General features: G+C 37.4%; 1 protein-coding gene and 1 pseudogene across 1 annotated transcript; one reads left to right on the top strand and one right to left on the bottom strand.

The window, feature by feature from the left end:
- The first annotated feature begins 7,740 nt into the window (after positions 1–7,740).
- LOC122651535 (tetraspanin-6-like) lies at positions 7,741–9,198 on the top strand. Its single transcript, XM_043844947.1, has 3 exons — positions 7,741–8,241; positions 8,743–9,056; positions 9,153–9,198. Exons 1-3 carry the CDS (start codon positions 7,750–7,752, stop codon positions 9,190–9,192), a joined length of 846 nt encoding a protein of 281 aa, XP_043700882.1. The 5' UTR covers positions 7,741–7,749; the 3' UTR covers positions 9,193–9,198.
- Positions 9,199–15,362: 6,164 nt separating this feature from the next.
- LOC122650428 lies at positions 15,363–18,072 on the bottom strand (annotated as a pseudogene).
- Positions 18,073–25,376: the final 7,304 nt, after the last annotated feature.

Below are 25,376 nucleotides of genomic sequence, written 5' to 3'. Positions count from 1 at the left end.
TATACCTTAGCATCAGACTACCCGGGTTATGATATCTGCCTTTGTTCTGGTGGCAGGGTCATCTATGGCCACAGACCTACCCAATTTCATAAGACGAGCTAAATTATTTCATTGAAGCATCTAAAGCCAAGACCTCTTAAATTTTTGGGCTTCGTAATCTTACTCCAGCAGTCCCAGCTAACAGAATTGATACCTCTGTTATTTTCAGATCCCCAAAGAAACTCTCTGCATTAGTTATTCATTATTTAGTAATGCTAGAAGGCAATTTATATTTCTGAAATGTTAAAAGTCCCTAGTTTCAAGTTAGAATGCTACCCAATTTCATACTATAATCGAATTAATAAGAAACACACTGGAGCCATCAAGCCGGTCCAACAACTTCTCAGGTCAACTACAGAAACCTTTGTATCATTAAGATCAACTGCAGATCTATTTGTAAACTCCATCACGCCTCAAAAATGTGGTTAATTGATATGGAAATACATTAAGATGCAATAGCTCTCAATTGGGACGAAATTGCCTAACCCAAGAGCTCCTGTGTTACCAATGCTGAACAATGATCAGTATATCCATTATTTTTTTTTTTCACTCTAATGAATGGCAACTGAAAAGCCTGGAATGAGTGTCCACAGAATTTGAGCTTCTCCTCATATGTCAGGCAGTCCAAGATGTGCACTCTTTGTGTACTATGGAAGGATAGAACAAGACCTGGTACTCTTTTAGCTGCAAAATTATTAAAACCTTAAGACATACTTGTTCCCGCTTAAGAGTAAACCTATGTACATGACAACAGACAAATGCATTCATGAACACACATAGTATATACATAACATGCCCAAAAAAGAACAGAAGTTTTACGTCATATATTAATCAACAGTCCATGGAAGTCCTTGATATCTACTTGATTTTGGTAGTTATGAACCTTAATTTTTCATCTGTTAGCCAATATCATTAGGATAGCAGAGAAATAAGTTGATTTTTGGTACATCAAAAATTTCAGCAAGATTTCAATAGTTAAGCATTTTTTTCAAGCAGTTGGAGTACAGGTCACATTTAACTGAGCGAGGCTCTGATGGAGTGAGTGTGCGATAGTTTGCTACTACTCTGGTACAAGTGGAACTGTAATACCATGGGAAAACATAGAAAAATAACAAAAATGGAAAGATAAGTGACAAGGGAAGGAAATTTGTGAGAGACATGTACAAGAAGTAGAAGAAAACCTTTTAATCCTTCCGTTACTTTCTCATTTGGGTAATGATTTTTGAGCTTTGTTGACCTGTTGCCTGCTTCTTTTACTGTGGTTGTTGCCAATGTGGATCGTCATCACAGCAAACAGAAGAGGGACAGGATCACCAAGTTGCTCTGATTACTGGACCTTTATCCGCACCAAAAAAAAAATAAAAATTACTGGACCTTTATCTGCTCCATTTCCTGGGCAGGTCCGTTTCCCCAAGTTCCTCTAATAGAGGGGGGCGGAAATGACCACGCTACCCCTGCCTAGTTGGGGTCCACCCCTCTCTATTAGAGGAACTTGGGGCGTGTGATGCTGTATGCTGCCCCTGCACCCAGGTGGCATTCTTTCTCCTTTATGTTTTTAGGGAAAAAGATCTCTATTTGGTGGTGTTTCCTAAGACATCTCACAGGCGTCCCCGTGAGATGACGCCTCTGCCCCCTTGGTAGATACTCAAGCGTGCTAGTCTAGATGGTTTTGTAGAGACCATGCGACCACGTAGAGATCTCTTGTCCCATATTTTTATTATGGGAAAGAGAATGCCGCCCGAATGCGCAATGCACACCGCCTCTGTCCCCTTTCATAGGAGCATGTGAAATGACCACTACACCCCTGAAACCCCATAATTGACCAGGGGTGCAACAGTCATTTCATGAGCCCCTACATCAGGGCGTAGGGGTGACATGTTTGGTGCAACCCGGTGGCGTCCTCTCTCTATTTTTAATTAATTATATTTAAAAATAGTAAACGGGGAATTCGCAGTGTCAATGGGCTGGGCCGGATTTTTTAAATTCCCAATCCAACCTTAAGTTCTCTTAACCCAGTCGAAGCCCAGACCAGCCTTAGGTCGGGCTAGGATATCTCAGCCCAACCCAGTCCAGCCCTGCCCTAATTGACCTTGATTGGGCTGGCTTGGCCCTATCAACCCCTAATTTTTGTCATTTCTGGGCTGAGCTGGCCTTGATTGAACCTGGCTGCCCTTGTAGTTTGCCAGTTATGTCCCTATATGCAATAAAAATAAAAATAAAAAGAGGGAAAAATTGAAACATCACCAACACTAATCACTTAAAAAATATTGTTAACAATGTTTTAATAAATAAATAGGAAAAAAAACAGACCCGGAAAGAGTGAGTGCTGTGGATGGATTAAGAAATAAAAAGTGTGGGTGATGTATGTATATATTTGTAATTTATTTACATACATTATACAAAGGGTGAGGCTGGGCTGGGCCTGGTAGGGCTCCACCCAAGCCCCCGTGGGAAGAAAAGTTCAGCCCAAGCCCTGTTTGGCTCAGGGTGGGCTCGGGTTGGCTGGGCCAGGTTGACACTCCTATTTGCAGTATCTACTGCGTATAATATGCATATCATATCAAATAATTGAAAAAGAAAAGCTTTCTTTAATGTATCTTTCCAAAAATAGTAAAATACCACAAAATATGCATATTTTTTTTGGGGAAAGTTTTCATATACATTTGTGTAAGCTGTGCATGTGAGAGGGTGGGATTTTCAAGGCATTAATTAATGGGTGGGGGTTTATGACTTTTTCAACTCCTTGTGAGAGAGAACACGATCGTGCATGCTTACACGGCCATGTATGAAAACTTCCCCTTATTTTTTTTATACATAATATGGATCCGTAATTTTTTTTGGGTAAACAATATGGATCCGTATTGAACCCATGGGTATGGACATACCAGTATTAGTCGTGAATCGTGAGTCTCATGACTAATACCGATATTGATTGTCCACGATAGAATAAAGATAAAATATTTTTTTATGAAAAATGTTGTATTGATCTAGATTTTGTACTCGTATAGCTTGATATGATCGATACTTATCAGTGTCGGTTGTGACCGATACAGTCACCGATACTGTGAACTGAAGCCATTATTAAACTAAGGTTTTAAAAATTGGATTTTATCAGTCAATTCCAGCTGATCTGGAAACCGAGGTTGATTCTGATTCTCCAATCCAGCTCAAGCTGATTATGTATGGGAAAACCCTAGACTGGAAGTATAGAGAGAGAGAGAGAGAGAGAGGAAGTGATGTTCGTGAAATAGCCGTTTTACGAGATCTGGGTTGGAGCAAATATGAGTTGCCGGAGAGAGGGACGGAAGAGAGCTCCTCTGGTTTCTACTTGCGCTCACATTGGCTAGCTTTCCATTCTCCGGCGCATTCCCTTGAGAGTGGAAGAGAGAGATGGAAGAGAGGGACTCACCGGAGGTTGCTGTGACTGACGAAAGAAATCGAAAGGGGTCTTAGCCAGAGGGTGGAGAGAGGAGAGAGAGAAAAGCGGGAAACAGAGGAGAGAGAGAGAGTTACTGCTTTTGGGGAAGCGAAATTTGTTTTTTCAAATGCAGCCGTTGGATGAAAACTTTCCACTTGACGTTTATCGGGTAAGGGAACCGGAAGAACCGGATGGTGTCAGAACCGAAGACTTAAAATGTATGAGATTTACATTGATACTCTTTTCAATAAAAAAAAATTAGTCCCCTTAATTAATATATAAGAAAGAGAATGTCATCCGGTCGAACAGAATACATCGCCCTTGCACCTTGACACAAAGGCATGCGAAATGACTGCCACACCCCCTGAAACAGTAGAAATAATCAGGTGTACGGTGATCATTTCAATGCCCCTGTGTCAGATTGCAGGAGTGGCGTCTCCTGTGCGACCAAGTGGTGCATTCTTTTTCTCTTAATATATTTACAAATTATTTTAAAATAAAATTTACTAAAACTTTCAGAAATAAGTATAAGACAATGACAATTGAAAAAAGTCGGGCAAATTTCATAGACACCTCCTGTAAGTATTCAATATGTCACGGACACCCCATACTTTGAAAAAATATCAAACACTGCCTTTATTTTATGATTATATTTCAATTAAGTCCAATCCATTAGTCTTTTGCAATCAAGTTGCTGTTAACATTTTTATAATGACAAAATTACCCTTTCCCTCACGGTTTTTAATTGTTATTTTTTAAAATTTGTTTTAAAAGCAAATGGGACCCACACCCTTCTTCTCCATCTTCTTTGTGGAAGGCGACGGAACACCGTTGGTTTCTCCGAACGTATCCGCAACTCAGCCGCACCCAGCCCTGCTAGCCCGCTCCAAAATCCCACCCTCACCCCATTTTCCGCCTCCTAACCCCATACCCTCCTTGCAGTTTCCCCGCCATTCCTTTGTTCCCTGAACTCTATTATTTCTTTCTTCTTTTTATTTTTTTTTGGAAGAGAATGTTGTACCTAAGAATCCCAAAGGGTCAAAATCTCAAACTAAAGAGAAATATCTATCTCCCCTATGAAGTACCTGCAATCTCTCGATTATTGCAGAAGCGTTTCTGAGTTGAGAAAGCAAACGGGATTGAAGCTCCTCCCATCGATTTATTTCATCCCTAATTTTCCTAAACTTTTGCTGGTATTTCTTCAACACCTGCCTTTTAGAAACAAAATATAACCAGATAAAAATCCAATTTAACTCAGTTTTCATAAAGAAGAGAATTTAAGGAAGAAAAACACTGGTGAAACTAGAGAAATCAACAATAGAACAACAGAAGAGGGGCAAGAATGTTAAGCTCAATCCAACAGAGAAATTGGGAACCATATAGCAAATCCAAGCAACTCCAACTCTTTTTATTTTAATTTTCTCTTTTTGTTAACCAAGAAAAGGCCCAAAATAGCATCATTTCAACTCAATTGGATTTACAAGCTTTTCCAAAATTTTGGGTTCAGTCTCAGAGTATTCTTTTGATTCAACGGTTGTAACCATGCCGAGCAGATGAGAGAGAGAGAGAGAGAGAGCTGATGCTGGCTATCTTCAACTACTTTTGGTTAAACTGCGAAGTAGATTCAGTCGCAACCCAAGAAAGGAAGCGGACTGCTGGCTCTCCTCCGCCTTTGAAGTTCGAAGTTTTGAAGCTTCGATTAGATTATTCTTTCTTCTCGTCTCTCTGGCTATGCGGAAAGATATACCTTTCTTCGAATGTCAAAACGTTAGGTACAGTGTCATTTATCTATCTTATCTTTTTCTAATTTAAATAACTAAGTGGGTAAAATGGACATTTCAATTTTGGGTGCTAACTGTGCTTAACATCAGAGGGAAAATTGATATTTTGCCCAAATTTGGCATGTCTGTGACTTTTTGCATATTTGGAGGGGGTGTCCATGAAATTTGCCCAAAAGGCCCACTCTCAAGAATCAAAATCAAGTCTCATCTCATCAGGAATCTGTGAGAGTACGACAGTACGTAACAACCATGAGTGCATGACTGTATTAAAAGAAAAAGAGTTAAAAAACAAAAAAGCAGGTTTTTTGGCCTCTAATAAAAGAAAAAAGGTAGAAAGGAAACGAAGCAAGTGGAGCCTCACTCAAAGAAAGGGACGAAGGATCAAAATGAGAAAGAAACATCTCTCCATAATCCATACATAAACATTATTAGATAGAGATCAATTAAAGTGGTAATATATATATATATATATATATATATTATATCTTTCCTACCACCTAAATTAAAGGCCAAATCTATCTAATTCCAACGGTGCCTTGTTCAAGAAGCCAAAACATTCATCTCCACGGATCTCCACACAAGCACTGTTGCTCACTCTCTTACTCTGATCAGATGTGGGGAACTTTTAAGTTAATGGCAATTTTTATTTTCAAATAAGAAAACAAAAATTAATATGAGAGTAAGATTTAGGTATATAATTAAAACGAATCAAGTTCCTCTCCCTTGCGGCTAACCACCCCATCTCACACCATCCATGGAGTATGGTCCCTACACCCCATGGACGGTGTGAGATGGGGTGGGGTGTTTATTTGCTGGGGAAGAGATCTGAACTCGTATAGAATCGTGTTTTGTCCAACCGAACGATAAGTGCTTAACATCAAAAGAGGATGTGATCATAATGAACTCATGGTTTTACCAAACACCACATGCTGATCGATGCTACAGATGGATTTCGGTATCAATAATGTATCAACGGTAAATTGATAAAGATATGTATCAATCGATTTTATCAATTTTTTTTATTAGGCAAAAGTTTTCATGCACGATCGTTTATGTACACGACCTGCATTAAATTCAGTCAGATTGACATAAAAATGCCAATTTGAAATGTCATAAAAACCCCTAGGCCCCCTATTTGATGGAGTTGAGCTGAATTGATCTGATATGGTCGATTTATATCTGTATCAATGATGGTACCATGAATAAGGGTGATAATAGGTTCGGTTCAAAGTATGAATGAAGGGTATAAATAATAACAGGATCATTTATTAAACGGTTTCCAATATCTCAAACTAAAACCAATTAATAAACAGTTTTGGTTAAACGGTTTTTGTTAAATGATTTTCATCGGTCTCGCTTTTGTTGCCGGTTCATTTAATAGTATTGGGTTCAATTGAGAATGAACCTATTTTTGTAACCCAATAAAGAAATTTTGATGCTATTGGGTTTGAACTAACCAGTTATGAGTTAATAAATTTAAAATTAAATAAAATAAAACTACATGGTGCAGATCAACTATAAACACAGCTTTTTTTTTTGGGTACGAAAACACAACTAATTACCAGTTCTTTTAATCGATTTAACATGTATAATCGATTCAATAACATATAGGTTCAAATTAACTTTAATCAGTTCAAAACCCATGATGTAAATGGTTCATTTCTTAAAATCAAAACCAAACCATTTATTAAACGATTTCACTTCTTAAAACCAAACCCCAACTGATAAATAAATGGTCTATTAATTCTAAGGGGTGATGTTCTCTCGGCCGCAGCGTAGGCCTCGCGCCAGAAGCGAGGATGGTCATTTCGCCCACCCCCATGTGTTTGGGCACAACCTACGCCACTGGCACAGAAAACATTCTCCTGAATTCTAATTAAAACAATTGATTCAATTTCCTTAAACGATTTTGGTTTCGATTCACAAGTCCGGTTCATGTGAGAGTGTGAGAGGTAACCACCAGTCTCATTTTTGCCATTTACAAGGAGTGGAAGGGTATTAATGAAAACAAAAAGGACAGGTGATTACCTCTAACATGTACGTTCACCTGCACGTACATGTAGATGTCCCAACAAGATCGTCTCCAGGGAGGCATGCGCCCAGGGTGCTGCCAGGAGGTATCCAACGGCTGAGCTGTGCCGCACACATCTCGGCATGTGTCTAGGGATGTGTGCGGCACAGCTCAACGGCTTGTGGCATCCTGGGCGTGCTGGGCTCCCTAGAGATGAGCTAAATTCTCTACACCAACCTTATAAAAAGGGTATTCTAATAATTTCAGTCCTTCCTCACTACACACGGAAAGCAAAAAAGAAAAAAAATGCAAAAGTAGAGACAAAGCCGTCAGGGATTCAAGGTTAGCCAACAAAAAGAAAAGAAAGGCAACAAGGAAGACAAGCTTAAGAAGTAAAGAAGCACATAACACAGCAGAGGCAAAGAGAGCTTCAGAAGCAGAAGGTCTGGTGTAAATGTATAAAAGAGATTTGCTAAAGAAGAAGTACTAGTAGAGAAGAGATGTATAGGTTGAGTAACTCAGTGATTGGATTTCTGAACCTCTTCACCCTTTTGGCTTCCATACCCATCATAGGAGCAGGGTTATGGATGGCCAGAAGCAGCACTTCTTGTGAATCCTTCTTGCAGACACCACTTATGGTAATAGGGTTCATCATTCTAGTGGTTTCCCTTGCAGGTTTCATTGGTGCTTGCTTTAATGTGTCATGGGCTTTGTGGTTCTACTTGTTTGTGATGTTATTACTGACTACCACTTTATTAGCTTTCACCATCTTTGGTTTTGTGGTCACCAGCCAAAGTGGTGGTGTTCAAGTGCCTGGTCGGGTTTATAAAGAGTATAAGCTTCAAGATTACTCTCCTTGGCTTAGGAAAAGAGTTCAAGATCCTCATTACTGGAGAACTATTAAGACTTGCATCTTGGGTTCCAAGATCTGTACCAAGCTTGCCTTATGGACTCCTTTAGATTATCTTGAGAAGGACTTGACTCCTGTACAGGTTCTCTCTCTCTCTCTCAGTTTAATTATTATCTATTTGTGGGTTGTCTTCCAAATCTTCTTTAAGCCAAATATCTCTAGTCTATGTGTGGAGGTTGAAGTAAAATCTTGAGTATGCTAAGTACTTGATCGATACGCCAAAAGCTTCAGAGCTGATGGAATGCCTAGGTCAAGCCCTTTAACCCATCTCATACTAGGGTGATCAAATCTAGCGCTCATACATTAGAGTAAACCCCACTAGGCACATGACAGAGTATAAAGAGTGCAAGAAGAATTATTACATAAAGAACCAACATAGTTTTGTTTAAACTTTTTTTTTAGGGTTATATGGATATTTCAATAAATTTTTTATATATATAGGGTTTTGCTATATATTTGTTGCGAGGATTTTTTCTCAGTAAATCAATTTGAGAGAGGTGTAAAGACATGCGATTGCAACCCTATTCTCACTGAACCACATAAATTCTTGTGTTTGATTGTGTGATTGTTTGAATGGATGCAGTCTGGTTGCTGCAAGCCACCAACTTCATGCAATTACGGGGTAACGATGTTGGCACAAGATGCAGATTGCTATAGATGGAACAACATGGCCAATTTGCTTTGCTATGAATGTGACTCCTGCAAGGCTGGTGTACTCGAGGATGTGAAGAGAGACTGGCATAAGCTATCAGTTCTTAATGTGGTTATGGTTGTCTTTCTGATTTGCATCTATTCCATTGGGTGTTGTGCGTATAAGAACTCCAAGAGATATGAGACTGACTACCCTTACGGTGAGAATAGAATGAAAAGAGTAGAACCCAGATGGGATTTCTATTGGTAAGCAATAATCAGCTTCAACTGTTATTCATTTCTCTTCCATTGCTTTGTTTCTCTTTACTGCTGAGAGATATTTTTCATTTGGGGTTTTTACAGGAGGAGATGGTGGCGCGATAGAAGAGATTTTCTTTATTAAATCTCTTGTTTTGTCGGCCTTGGTAACATTGCTCTATTGTGAGCAAGTGGTTATGGGTTCGAATTTAAAAACAGTCACTCTACAAAAACAAGGTACCTCAAGCTTTGTGCACTAGATACACCCTTCTCTCTTTTGGGCCTTTCTGTTCCTTCTTTGTTAAGTACTCTAATATGGGACGGTGCTGGGTTTTAAGCACGTGTCTTTTGTAGGCCTTGAAGGCCATTATTTACATAAGTTTATGTCCAGTTTTGCTTTTACTTTGTAAAGAAGGGTTTTGCTTACTTTAATTTAAAGTTTAAAGTTTAAAATCCAAACCAAAGGTGTTCTTTCATCTCCTTGTTTGTTTTTGTTTTTTTTTAAAAAGGGAAAGGGGAAAGTTTTTATACACGGCAGTGTAACCCGTGTATGTGAGAAGGTGAGAGTTTCAAGGATTACATGGCCACGTATGAAAACGTTCCCTTTTTTTTTATTTTTGGGTTCTTCCTTTTTTGATATTAATGTGGAGGTTTGACAAGGGGGTCCACCAATCCTTGCAGAAAAGGTTGCTTGATGACAACCCAAGGCCCTACCTGTAATTAACAATTATGGCGAATATTCAAGTATGAGGCACTAATCCACTCCATAAAGAAAAAATATTCTTCTTTTATGGTTGATACCTTGTCATCAAGGATAAGTGTTCCATGCCAAGGCCCCACCATTAAAGTGGTTAAGAAGATTCTTATTCATTTAGTAATTGGTTAAAAGGTTCTTGGGAATGAATGTGAAATCAATTACTAAAGCAATTATGATTAAGGATTCGATAATGATTTGGTTTGGCCACAATTACATAATACATATGATATATACTTATATAGTGAACATGGATTTAAAAATCAGATTCAGACCGGATGAACCGATTGAGCCCAATACCAATTCCTACAGTTCCAAAGTGGGCGATCCATACAATATTTCTAGGTTCCAGTTGAAATCTGGCTTATTCCAGCTGATTCGAAACGGAATCGGATTGGAATCAGCTGGACCAGATTCAGTTACTAATTTTTTGTATTAAAATCTTGGTGGACAATGTCAAACTTGTTAAGGATTTGATCAGATTCAAATCAATAGAAAATCTAGAAAAAAGAATCACATTATTTTAACTTATAAAATTATAAAAATAAAAAAATAAAATCCAATAACATAACTTAATCGAATAGACAGACCCAAAGATAATATTTCAAACAATGTATTACCGCAAGCAGTCCCACGGCCTTCTTTGAAAAGGATGATTCCTTTATCAGAAATCCGGATCGGATGTTGTCGGATTGCTAAACGAATTGAATAATAACCGGTCAGATACGAGAATTTTCATATTCGTATCAGATTAGTTTTCGAACAGATTCAGATTCTCCTAAACGGATACGAACACAGATTGAATACAAATTTTTTAATATCCATTGACATCCTTATTTTGGGGTGGGAGTACGGATTTTTGAATATCCATTGACATCCTTATTTTGATTTTTGAATATTTCACACATTTTCTTACTGTTAAAATTGCTAAACGAAGAGGATAATAATCGACCGGATTCTCCTAAATGAATATGAACTTAGATTGAATATGAATTTTTTTAATATTTATTGACATCCTTATTTTGGGGTGGGAGGGGGAAATAGGGTAATCCATAGGTTTGAGTGTGGGCCGGAATTGCTTTTGTTAGCATGAACCCTATTTGGCACGCAAATTTCCTAAACCTCTCTAAGTTTATACACTTAGAAAAAATAGAAAAATAAAAACAAAAAGTTTGCATTGGTGTGGAGTCGTGAAATTCCAAGAATGTGTAATTTTATTGGGAGTTCACAGCAGTTTATAAGGGGTGTTAAACGGTTTCGGTTTCGGTTTCGGTTTCGGTTTCGATTTCGGTCTCGAATTTTATTACCGATTTAAGGTAATAGGTTGATAAATGGTCTGGTTTGTTAACAGTTTCTAGGTTTTAAAACCTTTTCCTGATTGCATATTTGAATAATTTTTCTACATTCTAAGTGCACTTACCAAAATGTGGAGACAGTGTAAACGATCCAATCAGATTAAATATGATTAATCAATTTAATGGTTTGTAAACGGTTCAAATCTGACACTTAAACGATTTAAAATCGAACCATTTATTAAATGATTACACTTTATCAGACTGAAATCGAAACATTTATTTAATGATTTAACAATTTTGATTTAAATAGTTTATTTTGTTTTCAATAAGTGGATTCGATTTACATTTAACACCCTTAGTTATGTAACAGTGTAACACTGAGGGTTCACTATACCCCAAGGGGTTATCTCAGTCGGCAAAAGACCAACTCCTCAAATAATAGGTCATGAGTTCAAACCACCTTGGGGCCTATCCCCATCTAAGGCTGTCAATTTGGGACCGGAACCGAGAACCATCCCAATACCGTCCCGCTAAAACATTCTGGATGGGATTGGTATCTGATTTTGGTACTGAATGATAAATGAGACGGGACGGTTCTGGGATGGGATTTCCAACGATACCGGTACCGAAATACCAATTAGGTACCGGATGGTACCGAAACTACTAGTACCGTTTAAAAAGAAAGAGTATATAAGATCTTTAAAAAAAAAAAAAAAAAAAAAGATAAGATATAAGAATTACGACTCATTAGGATTTCACTAATTGCCTTTTGAATACGAAGAGGAACAACATGTCAACAGCCGTAGCTTGAAGTCTCTCATCACAAAACCTGCTAGAGTGTTATTCCCTCCTCCCTCCTCCTTGAGACCAACTACATCTACCAGGTTCTTCCTTTTTGCACTTCGGACTTCATACCATACTACCATGTGACATATGTGATAAATAGAGTTTTGTTTGCGAAAATCAAAGAGGAAACACAACGGGATTCTTCCATTTTGTAGGATTTCTCTAAATTTAAAAAAATGAGAAGCTTATTAGATGCAATCTTAGGGAGTTTGAAGAAGTAAAACTATGATTTCATAATTTAAGTTGCTTTATAAAAGCAGTAGGCAACTTATAGATTTCATGATAGTGAAAAAATTCCACAACACTAATAAACCCGCCTTGTTAGAAATAATTAAACTTCTTCTCCCTTTTTCTACAGTGCCTAGAACCGTTTAAGAACCGGTACCGTTCTGTCCCTCTAGTAATCGGGACTAGGATCTAGGTTTGGTCCCGTTAACTAAATGGGACGGTATTGGGATTGGCACTCTTGATACCGATACCGATACCGATACCGTCCTGTCCCAAATACCAGTAACCGTCCCAATTGACACCCTTATCCGCATCCCCTATCCCCCCTATTATCGTTATTTGATCATGGGCCTTATGCCAAGACACAAGAGCATGTGAAATTACCATCCTACCCTTGTGAAATAAAAATTCTCATCTATATTTATGCCCCTGTGCGTGCTTTCATTGGCCTTAGCCCTAGTGTAGGGGCCATACGACCAGGCAGCCATTCTTTTCCCGAAAAATATTTGTGTATATCTTGAAGTTTTTGTATTGGAGTAATGTCAAGTTTTTTTCTAGTGGTGTTCCAGGAAGTGGGCCAAATGAACCCTAACATGGCCATGGCCATGGGATTATCACTTTCCAACTAGCCCAAGTTGTGCCAGCCAGGCCACCTTGGCCTTGCCTGAACTGACCCTTTGGGCCTTAATCCTCATGGTTCGCCTGACTCTTATACCTTATGATCGTTTCTTCCCCTCTCTTTCTCGCTCATACATACTAGGGTCGTCGGTACTAAAACACAAGACTGAACCTAGTCATTTGTGAGAGAGGTTCCAAGAAATATATCTCTCTCTCTCTCTTACATAGAGCAACACAGATCTCCTACGTTGAGTTGCCATGTCCTGCCTGTGCTGCGCAGACACAGGGTCACGTCCAATAACTGCCTTACTCCCGTTCGGGCAAACGGTCGGACAGAGATAAGGCGATAAATGCATGTTGTCTTTTGTCTGCGCAGCACGACAAGACGGGCAGCCCACGCCATAGAAGATCTGCATCCTACATAGAGAGATGAGCTCCAAACCTTGGGATGGTTCCCTCTCAAATCTCAACTAGTGTGGGCTTGGACCAATAAACGGTGCCCCACCCTCCTTGGTTTTCTTTTTTGTTTTTGATAAGACCCTCCTTGGTTTTCGTTAATAATTTTTGCAGTAGCAGTATCCTAAACAGTAATCACAATAGACCAATCTTCAGTTTTTCAGCATTTATAGGTTTGGGAGATGGATTTTTTATTTTCTCTTTTAAGTAAAACTTTTAAAAAATTCTCTCTCGTGCTCTAGGCTTATAGACATGAATTTTTTATTCAATTTTTTTTAGAAGAAATGAATAAAAATATTCATGTCTATGGACCAAGGCACTTTGTTGGTTGAAAGAACTATTGCTGGATGGGAGAGGGGAATGGATTCGGCTCCTCTCCAGGGAGCCCAGCGTCCAGGAGGCATCTCATGGCGCTCGGTTACTGGGTGCGTAGGGATGTGTGTCTGGCATGTATCTCGCGTGCCCAGCAATCAAGCGCCGTTGGATGCTTTCTGGCATTAATGCGATTTCTAACCTAGATTGAATCGGATCGAATCAATGAAGAAACACTAATACCTAATTTCCGCATAAAATCAACCCAATTTGGATCGAGTGAAATTGGGATCAGCCTTGGCCGATTCTAATACAGGTAGATCCGATTTCTCAAACCCTATTTGAAGCCCAAAATACTGTGTGTGTGTGAGAGAGAGAGAGAGAGCAGTTATTGAAGTTTTCTCCTGTGAGTTGCAAGTTTTTGGGTTCATTTTGGGCCGAGGACAAGACATGAAACAAAGTGACCAAAGTGACAGTCATTGCAATTGTCCTCACTTTGCTTGACGGATCATTTTTTGGGTGCCCCTGTTCCTTACCTGACTCTAAGGGCACCATTTTTTACAACCACTAGCTTCGTCCAGACCAGAGAATTCAACAATTTTTGATAGGTTTCCACCGACAACAATCTATAGTTAGTTGAAACATTTCTTCAAATAGTGTCTCTGCATAACGATCCATGCCGTGAAGGTTTGTATCTAGATAACAATCACAAGATCAAAAACTTAAGCCTCAAAATAAAAGAAAAAATTCTCAATTCCCAAGTAATGATTTTATTACTTGCTTCTTGTTTGAACAGAATACTTGTGTTTCTATTGCTACCAAATACCCTTTTTGGCCTGAATCAGAGAAATGTTATGTAACCAATCACAGAGAAGGAATGAAGAAGAATGGAACCTGAGCACGCCGCTTGTGGATGACTAAATTAAGCTGTGTTTGGTATGAATTCTATGTCAATTTCGCATTCTTGGATGATGAAAATAATCTGAGAATGTGTCTGACTTAAATGCATTCTAAGAATGCATACCAAATACTGCCTAAGTATTATAATTCATTGGGGTCACATTGCCTTTGACTATGTGTGAGTAAGGAGTTCCCACAATAATATTGTTATTCAAATCATTGTTATCTAATTATCCTTTTATTTATTTTTTCATAAAAAAATTATAGTTTAAATTTGCGAAATAGTTTCTCATTACGTCATTATACTATCTCAATCTCACATAGGATTTTTTATTATTTTCTCTCTATGATCCTAATCATATAGGTCTTATGTAGATTATATCATTTTCCACGTCATCAATGGTGGGACGTTTCCTCTCACAATGGCGTCATGGGAACCCTTCCCCCTTAAATTTTAAAACAATTTGACATCTCAAAGCATCATTCCTTCTGATTAAATTCTCATGTGTGGTGGGTTATATAGCTAAGTTGGACCATTAAATTTGACAGGATTTATCAAAGACAATTTCTACCTATCAAATGAGCATATCGCCTACCCATGTAGTATAAAAAAATCGAAAGCCATGATGGAAACAATTTCTATCTTGATCTAAGTTAAAATTTTTGTAAATAATTAGAGGAAAAAAAAAAAAAAAAAAAAAACAGATTCAAATCCAAATCAGTTTGAAAATTCTCAACAAAATTCATGACTTTTTCTAGATAGACTGAATAATTTGTAGATAATTCAAGAATTGAATCATTCAGCCCAAAGCTTTGGATATAGTTGGTGTTTAATAGACCGATCCAGCCTTCGAATCACTCGTTAAGGAGACAAATCAATTTTAACAAAAAAAAAATTAAGAAAACTTAAACTTTTTGAGTCCTGAATTGTTTAAACATAAAGGATTTCAAATGGGCAAGCAAATTAGATTTAATTACACATCCATAGTGCTCAATTCCATAATCCCAAGCCATGGAAATGAAATAATTACAACCTTCCTCCACCAATCCACCATGAGTACAACCATTCAACAAACCAACAAAGGTGATACCGTCTGGATGAACTACACCTCCACAACCAATCATCTCCTCAAACACAACAATTGCACTTTCACTTTGCCCATGGAGTGCAAGGGAATTGATCATGGAATTCCAAGAAGTCAAGCTTCTGTCTGATGTCTCATTAAAAACCCTTCTTGATTCCTTTAAACTCCCACATTTACCATACATATCCACAAGACCATTTGAGACAAAGGAATTGGGGCCAAGGTGGTTCCTATAGATGTATCCATGAATCCATTTACCTAGCTGAAGCATGCCCAAATGACCACAAGCCAACAATGCGCACACAACAGTAACCTGATTTGGCCTCTCGTCCCGACCTGCGAGAACGATCATTCTTCTTAAGAGCGAGATTGCCTCTGTAAACAGACCATTCTGAGTGCACCCGGCTATAACAGCATTCCAAGATGGAACATCTCTCTCAGGCATATCTTCGAAAAGCAAAATAGTGTTTCCAATCTGTCCAAGCCGTCCAAGACACGACAAGACACGACATTTCGTTCACTCATTTCGTCGAACAACTCCCGCGTGGCTCCAAGGTCCAAGCATAACCTTGAATAAGAATCAAGCAGAGCAATTTGCCCAATTGGTACCCACCAAAACCCAATCTCAAAATCTGGGCATGTATTGATTTAGTCCCCTGTGTTTCAGAGATCCCCGAAGAAGATTTTAAGACTTGGGGATAGATGAAATGATTGGGCTTAGAACAACCACGAAGGATCATAGTTCGGTACAAGAGAAGTGCCGACCTGTGATCGGGCTTGGAAGCGTAGGCCGTAATCATGGCTGTGTAGAGGTAGACATTGGGGGAATGAAGGTGATCGAAGATGAAACGAGCAAAGTCAAGGTCGGCAATGGTGACAGCACAGAAGCGAACAAGCTTGAAAGCATAAAACGGAGTCTGGCCATGGCCAAGGGTTAGAAGGAAGGCCTGGAGCTGCTTGAGATGATTGAGATGAGTGCATTTGTCCAACACATACAAAGTGGTTATGAATCTGCTTGAAGATTATAGAAGAAAGAATCCCTCGCGAAGAGCAGTCACTTTCAGTAAAGGACGGTGATAGGTTGCAGAGGAGGAGGAAGAAGAAGCAGAAGAAGGAGGAGGAGGAGAAGGACGGTGATTGCCCAAAAGGGCATTTTGGTTGTAGAAAATTCGTGACAACGGCACACTGTCACGATTAACCCCCACCGTTACGAAAATGTAAAAGTGGGGATCAGTTAATGGTTAGCATGCATCAGAGAGGGGTAACAGTTGTTTGAAAGTTTTGAGGGGGGGTAATAATAGATAGTAAAGATTTTGAGATGGTAATTGTAAAAACCCAAAAAAAAAAAACAAACACAAGAAGTTCAATACTTGTAACTTGCCTGGACAGAGTTGTGAAAAACTTTCATGCTGTTCAACTTGTCCAGGGTAAGTATCAGTTAATTATCCAGATTTTGAGGATATAACAAGGTTTTTAATCCAGGAATCGAATATGGAATTAGCCTCTATCGATTCTAATTTAAATTGGAATCAGAATCGATTCCGATTCAAAATTGGAATCATAAATGGAAAAGAAATTTTTTTTTTTTTTTAATTTAAATTTTTGAGGGGTCAATAACTAAAACCCGGAATCAAGATCTATATCGCTTTCCGGCCGATTCTGATAATCAAGCAAGATCAGTGAAGAATCGGTTGGAATCGGCAAAAATATGTTAAACCTAGATTTTGGAAAGGGATGGGCTAGAATTGGGATTGGCCTCACCCGCGGTTTCGATTCAATTCTATATTCCTTGTTGTAGATACTACAGGAGGTATACCTCTCTCTCTCTCTCTCTCTCTCTCTAAAAACTCACAAATCCCTAGTTCCATGGAGAAAATTATCCTCTCCAATTCCTTAAAGTGTGGCAGTGCGGCAGTGCTAGGTGGAGATGTTGACAGCTGCCGCATCCAACCATCCATATCAATGAATTCGGACCGTTCGATGCGACAGCTGCCAAGTGGCAACTCTTAATCTCAACTTGTTGAGATGTTGGGAGTTATAGAATTATAGTTCCATATCGGTTATCAGATGGGATCTTGCATGGCAGCATGAGTGGTATTTCATGAGCTATCTCACTTTATTTAACATGATATTAGAGTCAAGTGCGTTGGTTGTCTTTCTTAAGATGTGTATCATGTGTATAACAAAACTACACATTAAGTGTCTCCATATACTATTGGGCTATCTCCACCTATTAGCTCAAGTTTTTGGCTTAGACCATCAAATGGTATTTGGTAAGTTTTCCCACAAAAATCCAAGGACCCATTGAAGTGACAATAAAAAAGAAAAGACACTAGTTAATGGTAGATACCTGAGTATATATGAGTTGATTTGATTGTTGGATACTCTACTCAACTCATAAAGCCATGTTTGGCGAGGCTGGCCTGAGCTGCATAAATAGAATCTAAGAGTGGGATCCACCTCTCTTGGATTCCATCTGTGGGGCTCAACCATTACGAGAGTTCTGATACGAGAACCTGAGCTGTACTCATGTTTGGCCTGCTAAATACACAAGTCAATAAATATGTACCCATCTAAGTATGAAAGTCTTGAGTGACAAACAGATTTTTTACTATCTGTTTTGATGTAAAATGCAGAAATAAAGAAATACGTTAAAAAAATATATATGTAAGGTTTTAAGTACCCTAACGTATCATAAGTAATCGATACATATCTTATCTTTAAGATACTTATACAATACATAATAAAATTTAGTATTAGTATATGTAAGAAACCTCATCTTTTATATATAATTAATTAAATGCTTGTCTCATCATACTTTGTTCTATGTTTTTTTATAAATGATGTATTTTGCATATTACTTATTTGTAGTGTTTTATGCTTCAAAATTATATTTTGCATATCCTAAACATGCAATTCCATACGTTTATTGACTATTCCATAAAAAACTTCTCTGTATCTTGCGTCTCTTCGATACGATACGATACGTCTCTGAAATTACCCCTCTTTAAAGACTTAAACCTTAATTTGAAGAAAAAAATTTCTTGTAAAATATCATTTGAACGAAATTTACAATGAAATAAATAGAACTTTTAAAAGAAATAAAAAATCTTATGCATAGTTTCTTTGTGAGGAGATACATATAAAAGAAAATGGGAAACGTTTGTGAATCCCCAATATGCCCCTCCCCCCCCCCCCCCCTCCCCTCCCCTCTCCCTCCTCTCCAAAAAAGATTTTATATTTATTGTTTCTTTTCTAAAATAAATTAAAAATCATTGTAACAGGTGTAGAGTACCCCCTAATGCTAGATTATTAAACTTGGAAATGGGATTTAGCTCATTTAGATTCTGATTCAACTGGAATCGATCGGAATCAATCTGACCCCAAAAAAAAGATCATAGATGGACCACTCTGGATCAAAACCGGGGTCGAACTCAAGCAATTCTTATTCAAATCAATCAATTCGATCCGATTCTAATTTTTGAAACTGTAGTCTAAAGTCCACCAAAATTGAGAAAGTGAAAGGCTCATGTAAGTTAATTATCTGGAGCCCACAGACACCCTGCCTTCAAAGAAAGAGGGGAAGAAGATAAAGATTGATGGATGGATATTTGTACATATTTCCGTGAAAGGAAGGAATTCAATTGGGATAGTGAATTTGGGGTAAAAATTTTTAGATGTCCTTCTCAAGTGAAAAGTGACCTTTAAATAGTCTTAAATGTTTGAACCTCTAAAATCCATTCATCATAAGTAATAGTAAAACTATCTTTTTCATAAAATGTTGTTTTTATATCCGTCCCAATAAGGCCTTGGGACTATCACTTCTCAATCAGTCTATTTTCAGCCAGCCATCCACCTCATTTTCGTATCTGTTTAGCATTATTTGAATTCGTCCAAAAGCTAAACGGATGTGGATACGAATATGCTATAGCTACCTGAAAAGCTATATTTACATGTAAACAAATAAAATATTCGATCTGTATCCGTGTCGGTATCCATTTAACACTATCCGAATCCGTTCGATAGCTAATATAATGCGGATGCGATCCGAGTCGAATCCAATCCGTTTACAGCCCTACATCCACTCACCTTGACCTTCATTGAATTGTCCCTTAATACCTCGTAACCTCATGTCGTCTCTTCCCCTCTCTCTTTCTCTCTCATATATACAAAGGTCGTCCATATTAACACACAAGATTGAACCTAGACATTTGTGAAAGAGGTTCTTTCTCTCTCTATGGGAAATGGTCCCTCCCAAGTCCCAAATTGGATAAGTTTTGATTAATATTTTTTCTCCTTTCACTTATGATTAAAAAGAAAATCTTTTGATCCACAATTTAAATACTAGAGAATCCGGATCCCTAAAGGTTATGTGCACAACCATACATGTGCCCAATCAAACACATGACGGTGCACTAGATAACAACATGGATGGGTTGTTGGGCACGAATCCCCTCCTCTTAAAGACAAAACCCTCCACAGTTGACCCGACTAGGGAAATCAAAACCACGTTTTATTTTTATTTTTTATTTATTGGGTAAGATATGCATATTTTCTTTTTTCACTACGCTTAGAAGACACCTTAAAAAGCACAACTCACTTCAGTCTCTCTAAGTGTTGACTAAAATTTAGAAATGAAAACCACATGTGACTAAATATTACACAAATATTTGAAAATTCGTATTCAATCTGCATTCATATCCGATTAGGAGAATCAAAATTCGTCTAAAAATTAATCGGATACGATTATGATAATCCCCTTATATCTAATCAATTATTATCTTATTCGTTTAGTAATCCGACGATAATAAAATATTTGAAATATATATTTGTGTCCGTCTATACGATTAAGATACCGTATTGGATTTTTTTTTTTTTTTATAATTTTATAAATTAAGATAATGTGATTCTTTTTTTTAGATTTTCTATTAGTTTATATATATATATTATTTTATGCACTATGATACATGGAATCACATATCTATTAAAATAAATACAAGATACAATCAAAAGTTAAAAAAAAAAAAAGGTTAGAAAATCAAAGACTAAGAAGAGTACGTATAAGAAAGGGTAGTTGCTAAACTCTCAAGCCTCAACCTTAACCCTCATCGATAAAACGGTAAAGATGTCAATGGGTAATCGAAAATCCGTATATGATTTACGTTCATATTCATATAGGAGATTCCATATTAAAAAAATCACTATCTGGAAACTATCCGAATCCATCCGAAAACTAATAGGATATAATCCGAAACCGTCTGACTATAATCAAATACAAATATGATAATGTCACTATCCAACCGAATTCGATCCGTTTACATCCTTAAATGTGACTATGGATTGAGGTATATATTTAGTATCGAATTGGTTAGATCGTACCAGTATCAGTATCAGTCGAGGCCAATACTAATACTTGGCCGATCTTAGATCGGATCTGATATCTCAATCCCTGCATGTGACTTAATTTTTTTGGAGCCCATGGAGAAAAGATTTTTGTAAGAAAATGTAATTTGCTCGAGTCAATCACTATTCGGTTCAACCTCAACATTCCGACCCGAATGGATCGATTCGGGTGATCCAGATTTTTAAAAACAATGGCAAAGACATATTGCGTTCAAGGAAAGGTGGTAGAAGATAAGATACGTGGATGAATATTTGTTGACATTTCCATGGAGGGAATGAAACCCGATTGGGATAGAAATTTGGGGTTTATAGAAGTTTCAAAAGTCCTTCTCAAATGATTAGTCAACTTTTTAAATCCATTGAAATAGTCTTAAGCGTTTGAACTACTTAAAATCCATTTCATTATAAACAATGAAAGAAGTATCTTTGTTGTTGATCCATACTTGATAATTGATATCGATCCATCACTTAAATTTTTGCGTTCATCATTTCAGCGTTGAAACACAAAGGGAGGCGAAATGATCATCCCACCCCCCATAAATTCAAAAAATAACTCCCCTGTTGATGCTCTCACATGCATTATGGCTGGTCTCGCACTGATGCAGGGACCATGCTATCAGACAAAGAACTTTCTCCCATAAAAAATAAAAAAAAAATCTATGACTGTAAGGTATGTTGTTGTTTGTTGATTATAGTTCGGAGAATTTTTACTCTAAAAAGTTATTCATTCTTGGGGATGGGGATGGGGATGGGGGTGGAATTGGCTTGATATTGACCGAATTGACGCAATGCGAATTGGCGCAATGCCTACATGGTATGAAGAAAATCCAAAATTGAAATCTGAATTGATTCTGGTCCATTCTAATCAGGATAATATCGAAATCGGTAGAAAACACTAAACCCTAATTTCAGCTTTGGATGATTACGATCCGAGGTGATCTGATCCAATTTTGGATTCATTTTGGACAGAAGACAAGACATGAAACAAGTAACCCAGTGGGTGGTTTGCATTTGAGTGTTTCTAAGGGGTGTCAAAAAATGGACAATACAAGTCGAAACTATTCGACAAAATGACTAAATGAATTGAAATCGGAAAAACGAAACCAAATCAATAATAAATTGATAAGAGACCATTTAGAGAACAATGATACGAAACTAAAACCGACTAGACCAAAAACTAATAGTTTCGATTTGAACTTTAGAGAGCGGTCCTTTGTCGGTCCGATTTTGATCTAATCTGATATATATAAAAAATTATGGACCAAAACTGAACCGAACCAACCGTTGGACACCCATTTAAGTGTCTCACATATCTCTATCTATCAATGACTTTATCAGAAGCAATGGAAGAATATGAAGTCATCAACCTAAATACATATTACTTATACTTCACGGATCCTTATCCTTTTGACTTTGACAAGTATTGCTTGGTGCCTTGGTCCATGAGAAGGACCCAAGAACTTTCAAGATTTCCACAACTAAATAGGCCCGGGCCGTCCGGCCCAATTTAAGTTTCCCTTAATTTCGGTAGTGCTTACAGCGACAAGCACAACGACCTCTAGTGATGCTCGTGACGTATTTACGTAATATGCTTCCTTTTGTATGTTAATCATTATCAAATGTCTCGTCCAAAAAAAAAAAAAAAAAATCATTAGCAAATGGTGAATCTTTTGTTGACGTTCACACCTTATCCCACCAATCTCAGCACATTAGTTTTTGTTTTTGTTTTATTTTTTCTTTTTATTTTAAATTTGGATTAAATTTTCCTCCACCCATAGAGAAGATAGATTAATCGCCTATTCACTGATGATGTGATCCTTAGATTACCTTCTGTATAAGATCAAAAGATATCATTCTCCATGCTAATTAAAGAGTTTGATCTCTATGGTGATGAGAGTCTCTTTTCACCCATGATAAAGAGATAAGTTGGGTGCTTAAAGCTTTGTGTTTAACGATTTAGGCTTAAGAATAAGGTGGGGTTTTTTTTTTTTTTTTTTTTTTTTTTTTTTTGGGGGGGAACTAATTAAACTGGTTCTTACAGAATAGAGAGGTAGACACACAGGGCAGTGTTCCCATCAAATAACATCTTTTGGGGAAGCAGTTTTCTGTCCAACAATGTGGCCTATGCCAGTACTCTCATGTGTCTATCTCTCTCCTCCTTAAAACAATGGGGTAAAACTATCTTTTCATATAAGGAAGAAAGAGATAAACTCATGGGAGTACTGGCACAAGCCACACTCCCAAGCAAAGTTATTTTTCCCTATCTTCTGACAACGAGGATGGGGTAGTTGGGTTGTTCTAAAAAGGAAATTATCCATTTATTCTTCGCCCTGCAATACAAAGTACATGATGAGAGATATTAAGTTGTTTTTTTTTAATTTCTAAGTTTCCTAGTACGGATGAGAACCAAAAAAGTTAGGTCATAAAACGAATCAGCCCTTAGGCTCTTTCTTAGTTCTAAGACCCAATGTTCTTGTTGCCCATAACTTTTTTAGAGAAATTATTCGAAAGGCAAAGATGCAATAAAAAGTCTCGGCCGGGAATTTAAAAAAGAAATTATTGGTAAGATGTCCTTAAATACTTTTTCATAGACCAAATCTTTGCCTTGTGGAAATATAAGCAACTGCAATTTTATTGGAGAAAAATTCAAATTTTGAAAAAGGTAAGAACTATTCAACCTCATGTGTGCTAACACTCAAAGGTATTTGAATCATTCTTGAGGCAATAATACATGTGAGAAACAACACTATCCAGTCATGCGCCTTGTGTGGATCCCAGACCAAGACACACAAACTGCCTTGCTCGTCTGAAAATGACCGTCTTGCCCCCTTATAAAGGTCAAATTTCGAAGCATTGGAGTCATGCAAGACGCACTGGATAGCATTCTATTTCCCATAATATATATTATAAATTTTCTTTATATTGTGACACTATAACTATTTGCATATCTTACAATCAATTGTTAAATTATTGTTTTTCTTTTTTAATACCTAAAGTTGTTGATTAAATTCAAGAGAAGTGGCTTGGATTTAAATTCTTCACTATATACCTTCAGCACCAGTCGTGTTGTTACTACATCTTTTTCTTGTAGTAAAATTATCATTTTGTATATAAAATTAGGGGATGGTTTCCTTAAAGGGCAAGTAAGGAGGAGTTTTTCTATCAAAAAATGTAAGAAGGAATTTACGAGTTTTACCAATGAGGGGATGGAAAACGGTTTCAATCAAAGAGGGTTTACAATGGGCCACATGGTCAGAATAGGGGAGCGAAGGCCAGTGTGGATCCTACTATTTATTGTGTAATGAAAAAATAAAGGAATTTGTACAAAGACATCGGATGCTTTCGTTTCCTACAAAATTAAAAAAGTTGGCTTCTAGCCTGCCCGTTCCTGAAACCTATTTCATCACATCCTTCATAAAATGTAGTCTGGTTCAGCCAAATTTGACAGACATATATGCGACTTTATCATCTATTTGTATGAGATCCATATGTGTCATTTTAGATGTCTGAAATTTTTGACAAATCCAAGAAGTAATCCAAACATGAACTTAACAAAACTATACATTGACAACTTAAAGAGAAAAAATTACATGTTAGAGACGAATGGTTGAATTAGACCACCAAATTTAAACATATAACCTACTAAATCATCAATCCATCGAAAAAATGTAGGCAAAAAGAAAGCTAATTGGTCGCATAGTTCCTATGCCTAGATACAGAATCGCGTGAAATTACTACTTAACCCCTAATGAACTAAAAAATTCCATTCAGTCAAATGCTACTGCATGCACTCTTATTGACTCTTGATGCAGATGCTAAACGACTAACGATCTCTTGCCCAAAAATATAACTATTTTATCTTCATGTTTTACCATTTTAGGTGGATTGGTTGAACCATCCCATCCCTAACCACTTAATAATTAACAAGCTGATGGATTTGGGTAAGCTTGATTGCTTGAGATACCTGGTCAACCTGTTTAATTACCATCCTCAATAATTCCGACTCAAGCCCTCTAAACCTCCTAAGTGGGAAAAGAAAAAACTAAAAAAATTTATGGGTTTGGTTTTGAGTTTGGCATGTTTCAACTTCTTGACTTCTTTAGATCTAATAAAGGTGGGGCCGGGGTTTAAAGGGTCTGTCCGGTCCAGTTTTGGTCGATTCAAACCGGTTTATGTATGTACCAACTATTTAATTCCAATTGATACTGGTTCATGTAAAGAACAAATCCCTTGCTATGAATCTATGATCCTTATCTTTAGGAATTATCTTAATTCTCTTTGGCTACGTAAGCATGAAAACAAAAATCTGACCCAGTTATGATGAAACAATTCAACGGATGAATTAGTGTTCACGGATAATCTCAACCTGCAAATCCATCTTTTTTGACTTCTTGTTAAGTTATAAAATTAATTAATTCGACAAATTGGAAAA

Source organism: Telopea speciosissima, chromosome 2 (genome assembly GCF_018873765.1).
Source record: "Telopea speciosissima isolate NSW1024214 ecotype Mountain lineage chromosome 2, Tspe_v1, whole genome shotgun sequence".
Lineage (NCBI taxonomy): Eukaryota > Viridiplantae > Streptophyta > Magnoliopsida > Proteales > Proteaceae > Telopea > Telopea speciosissima.
This window is presented reverse-complemented; position numbering and strand designations above follow the sequence as displayed.

What these genes read in the sequence shown, in the direction of transcription:
- LOC122651535 (XM_043844947.1), top strand. Translation starts at nt 7,750, where the DNA reads ATGTATAGGTTGAGTAACTCAGTGATTGGATTTCTGAACCTCTTCACC. An exon ending in AGGACTTGACTCCTGTACAG is followed by an intron (nt 8,242 to 8,742) that starts GTTCTCTCTCTC and finishes GAATGGATGCAG; the next exon opens with TCTGGTTGCTGCAAGCCACC. An exon ending in CCCAGATGGGATTTCTATTG is followed by an intron (nt 9,057 to 9,152) that starts GTAAGCAATAAT and finishes GGGTTTTTACAG; the next exon opens with GAGGAGATGGTGGCGCGATA.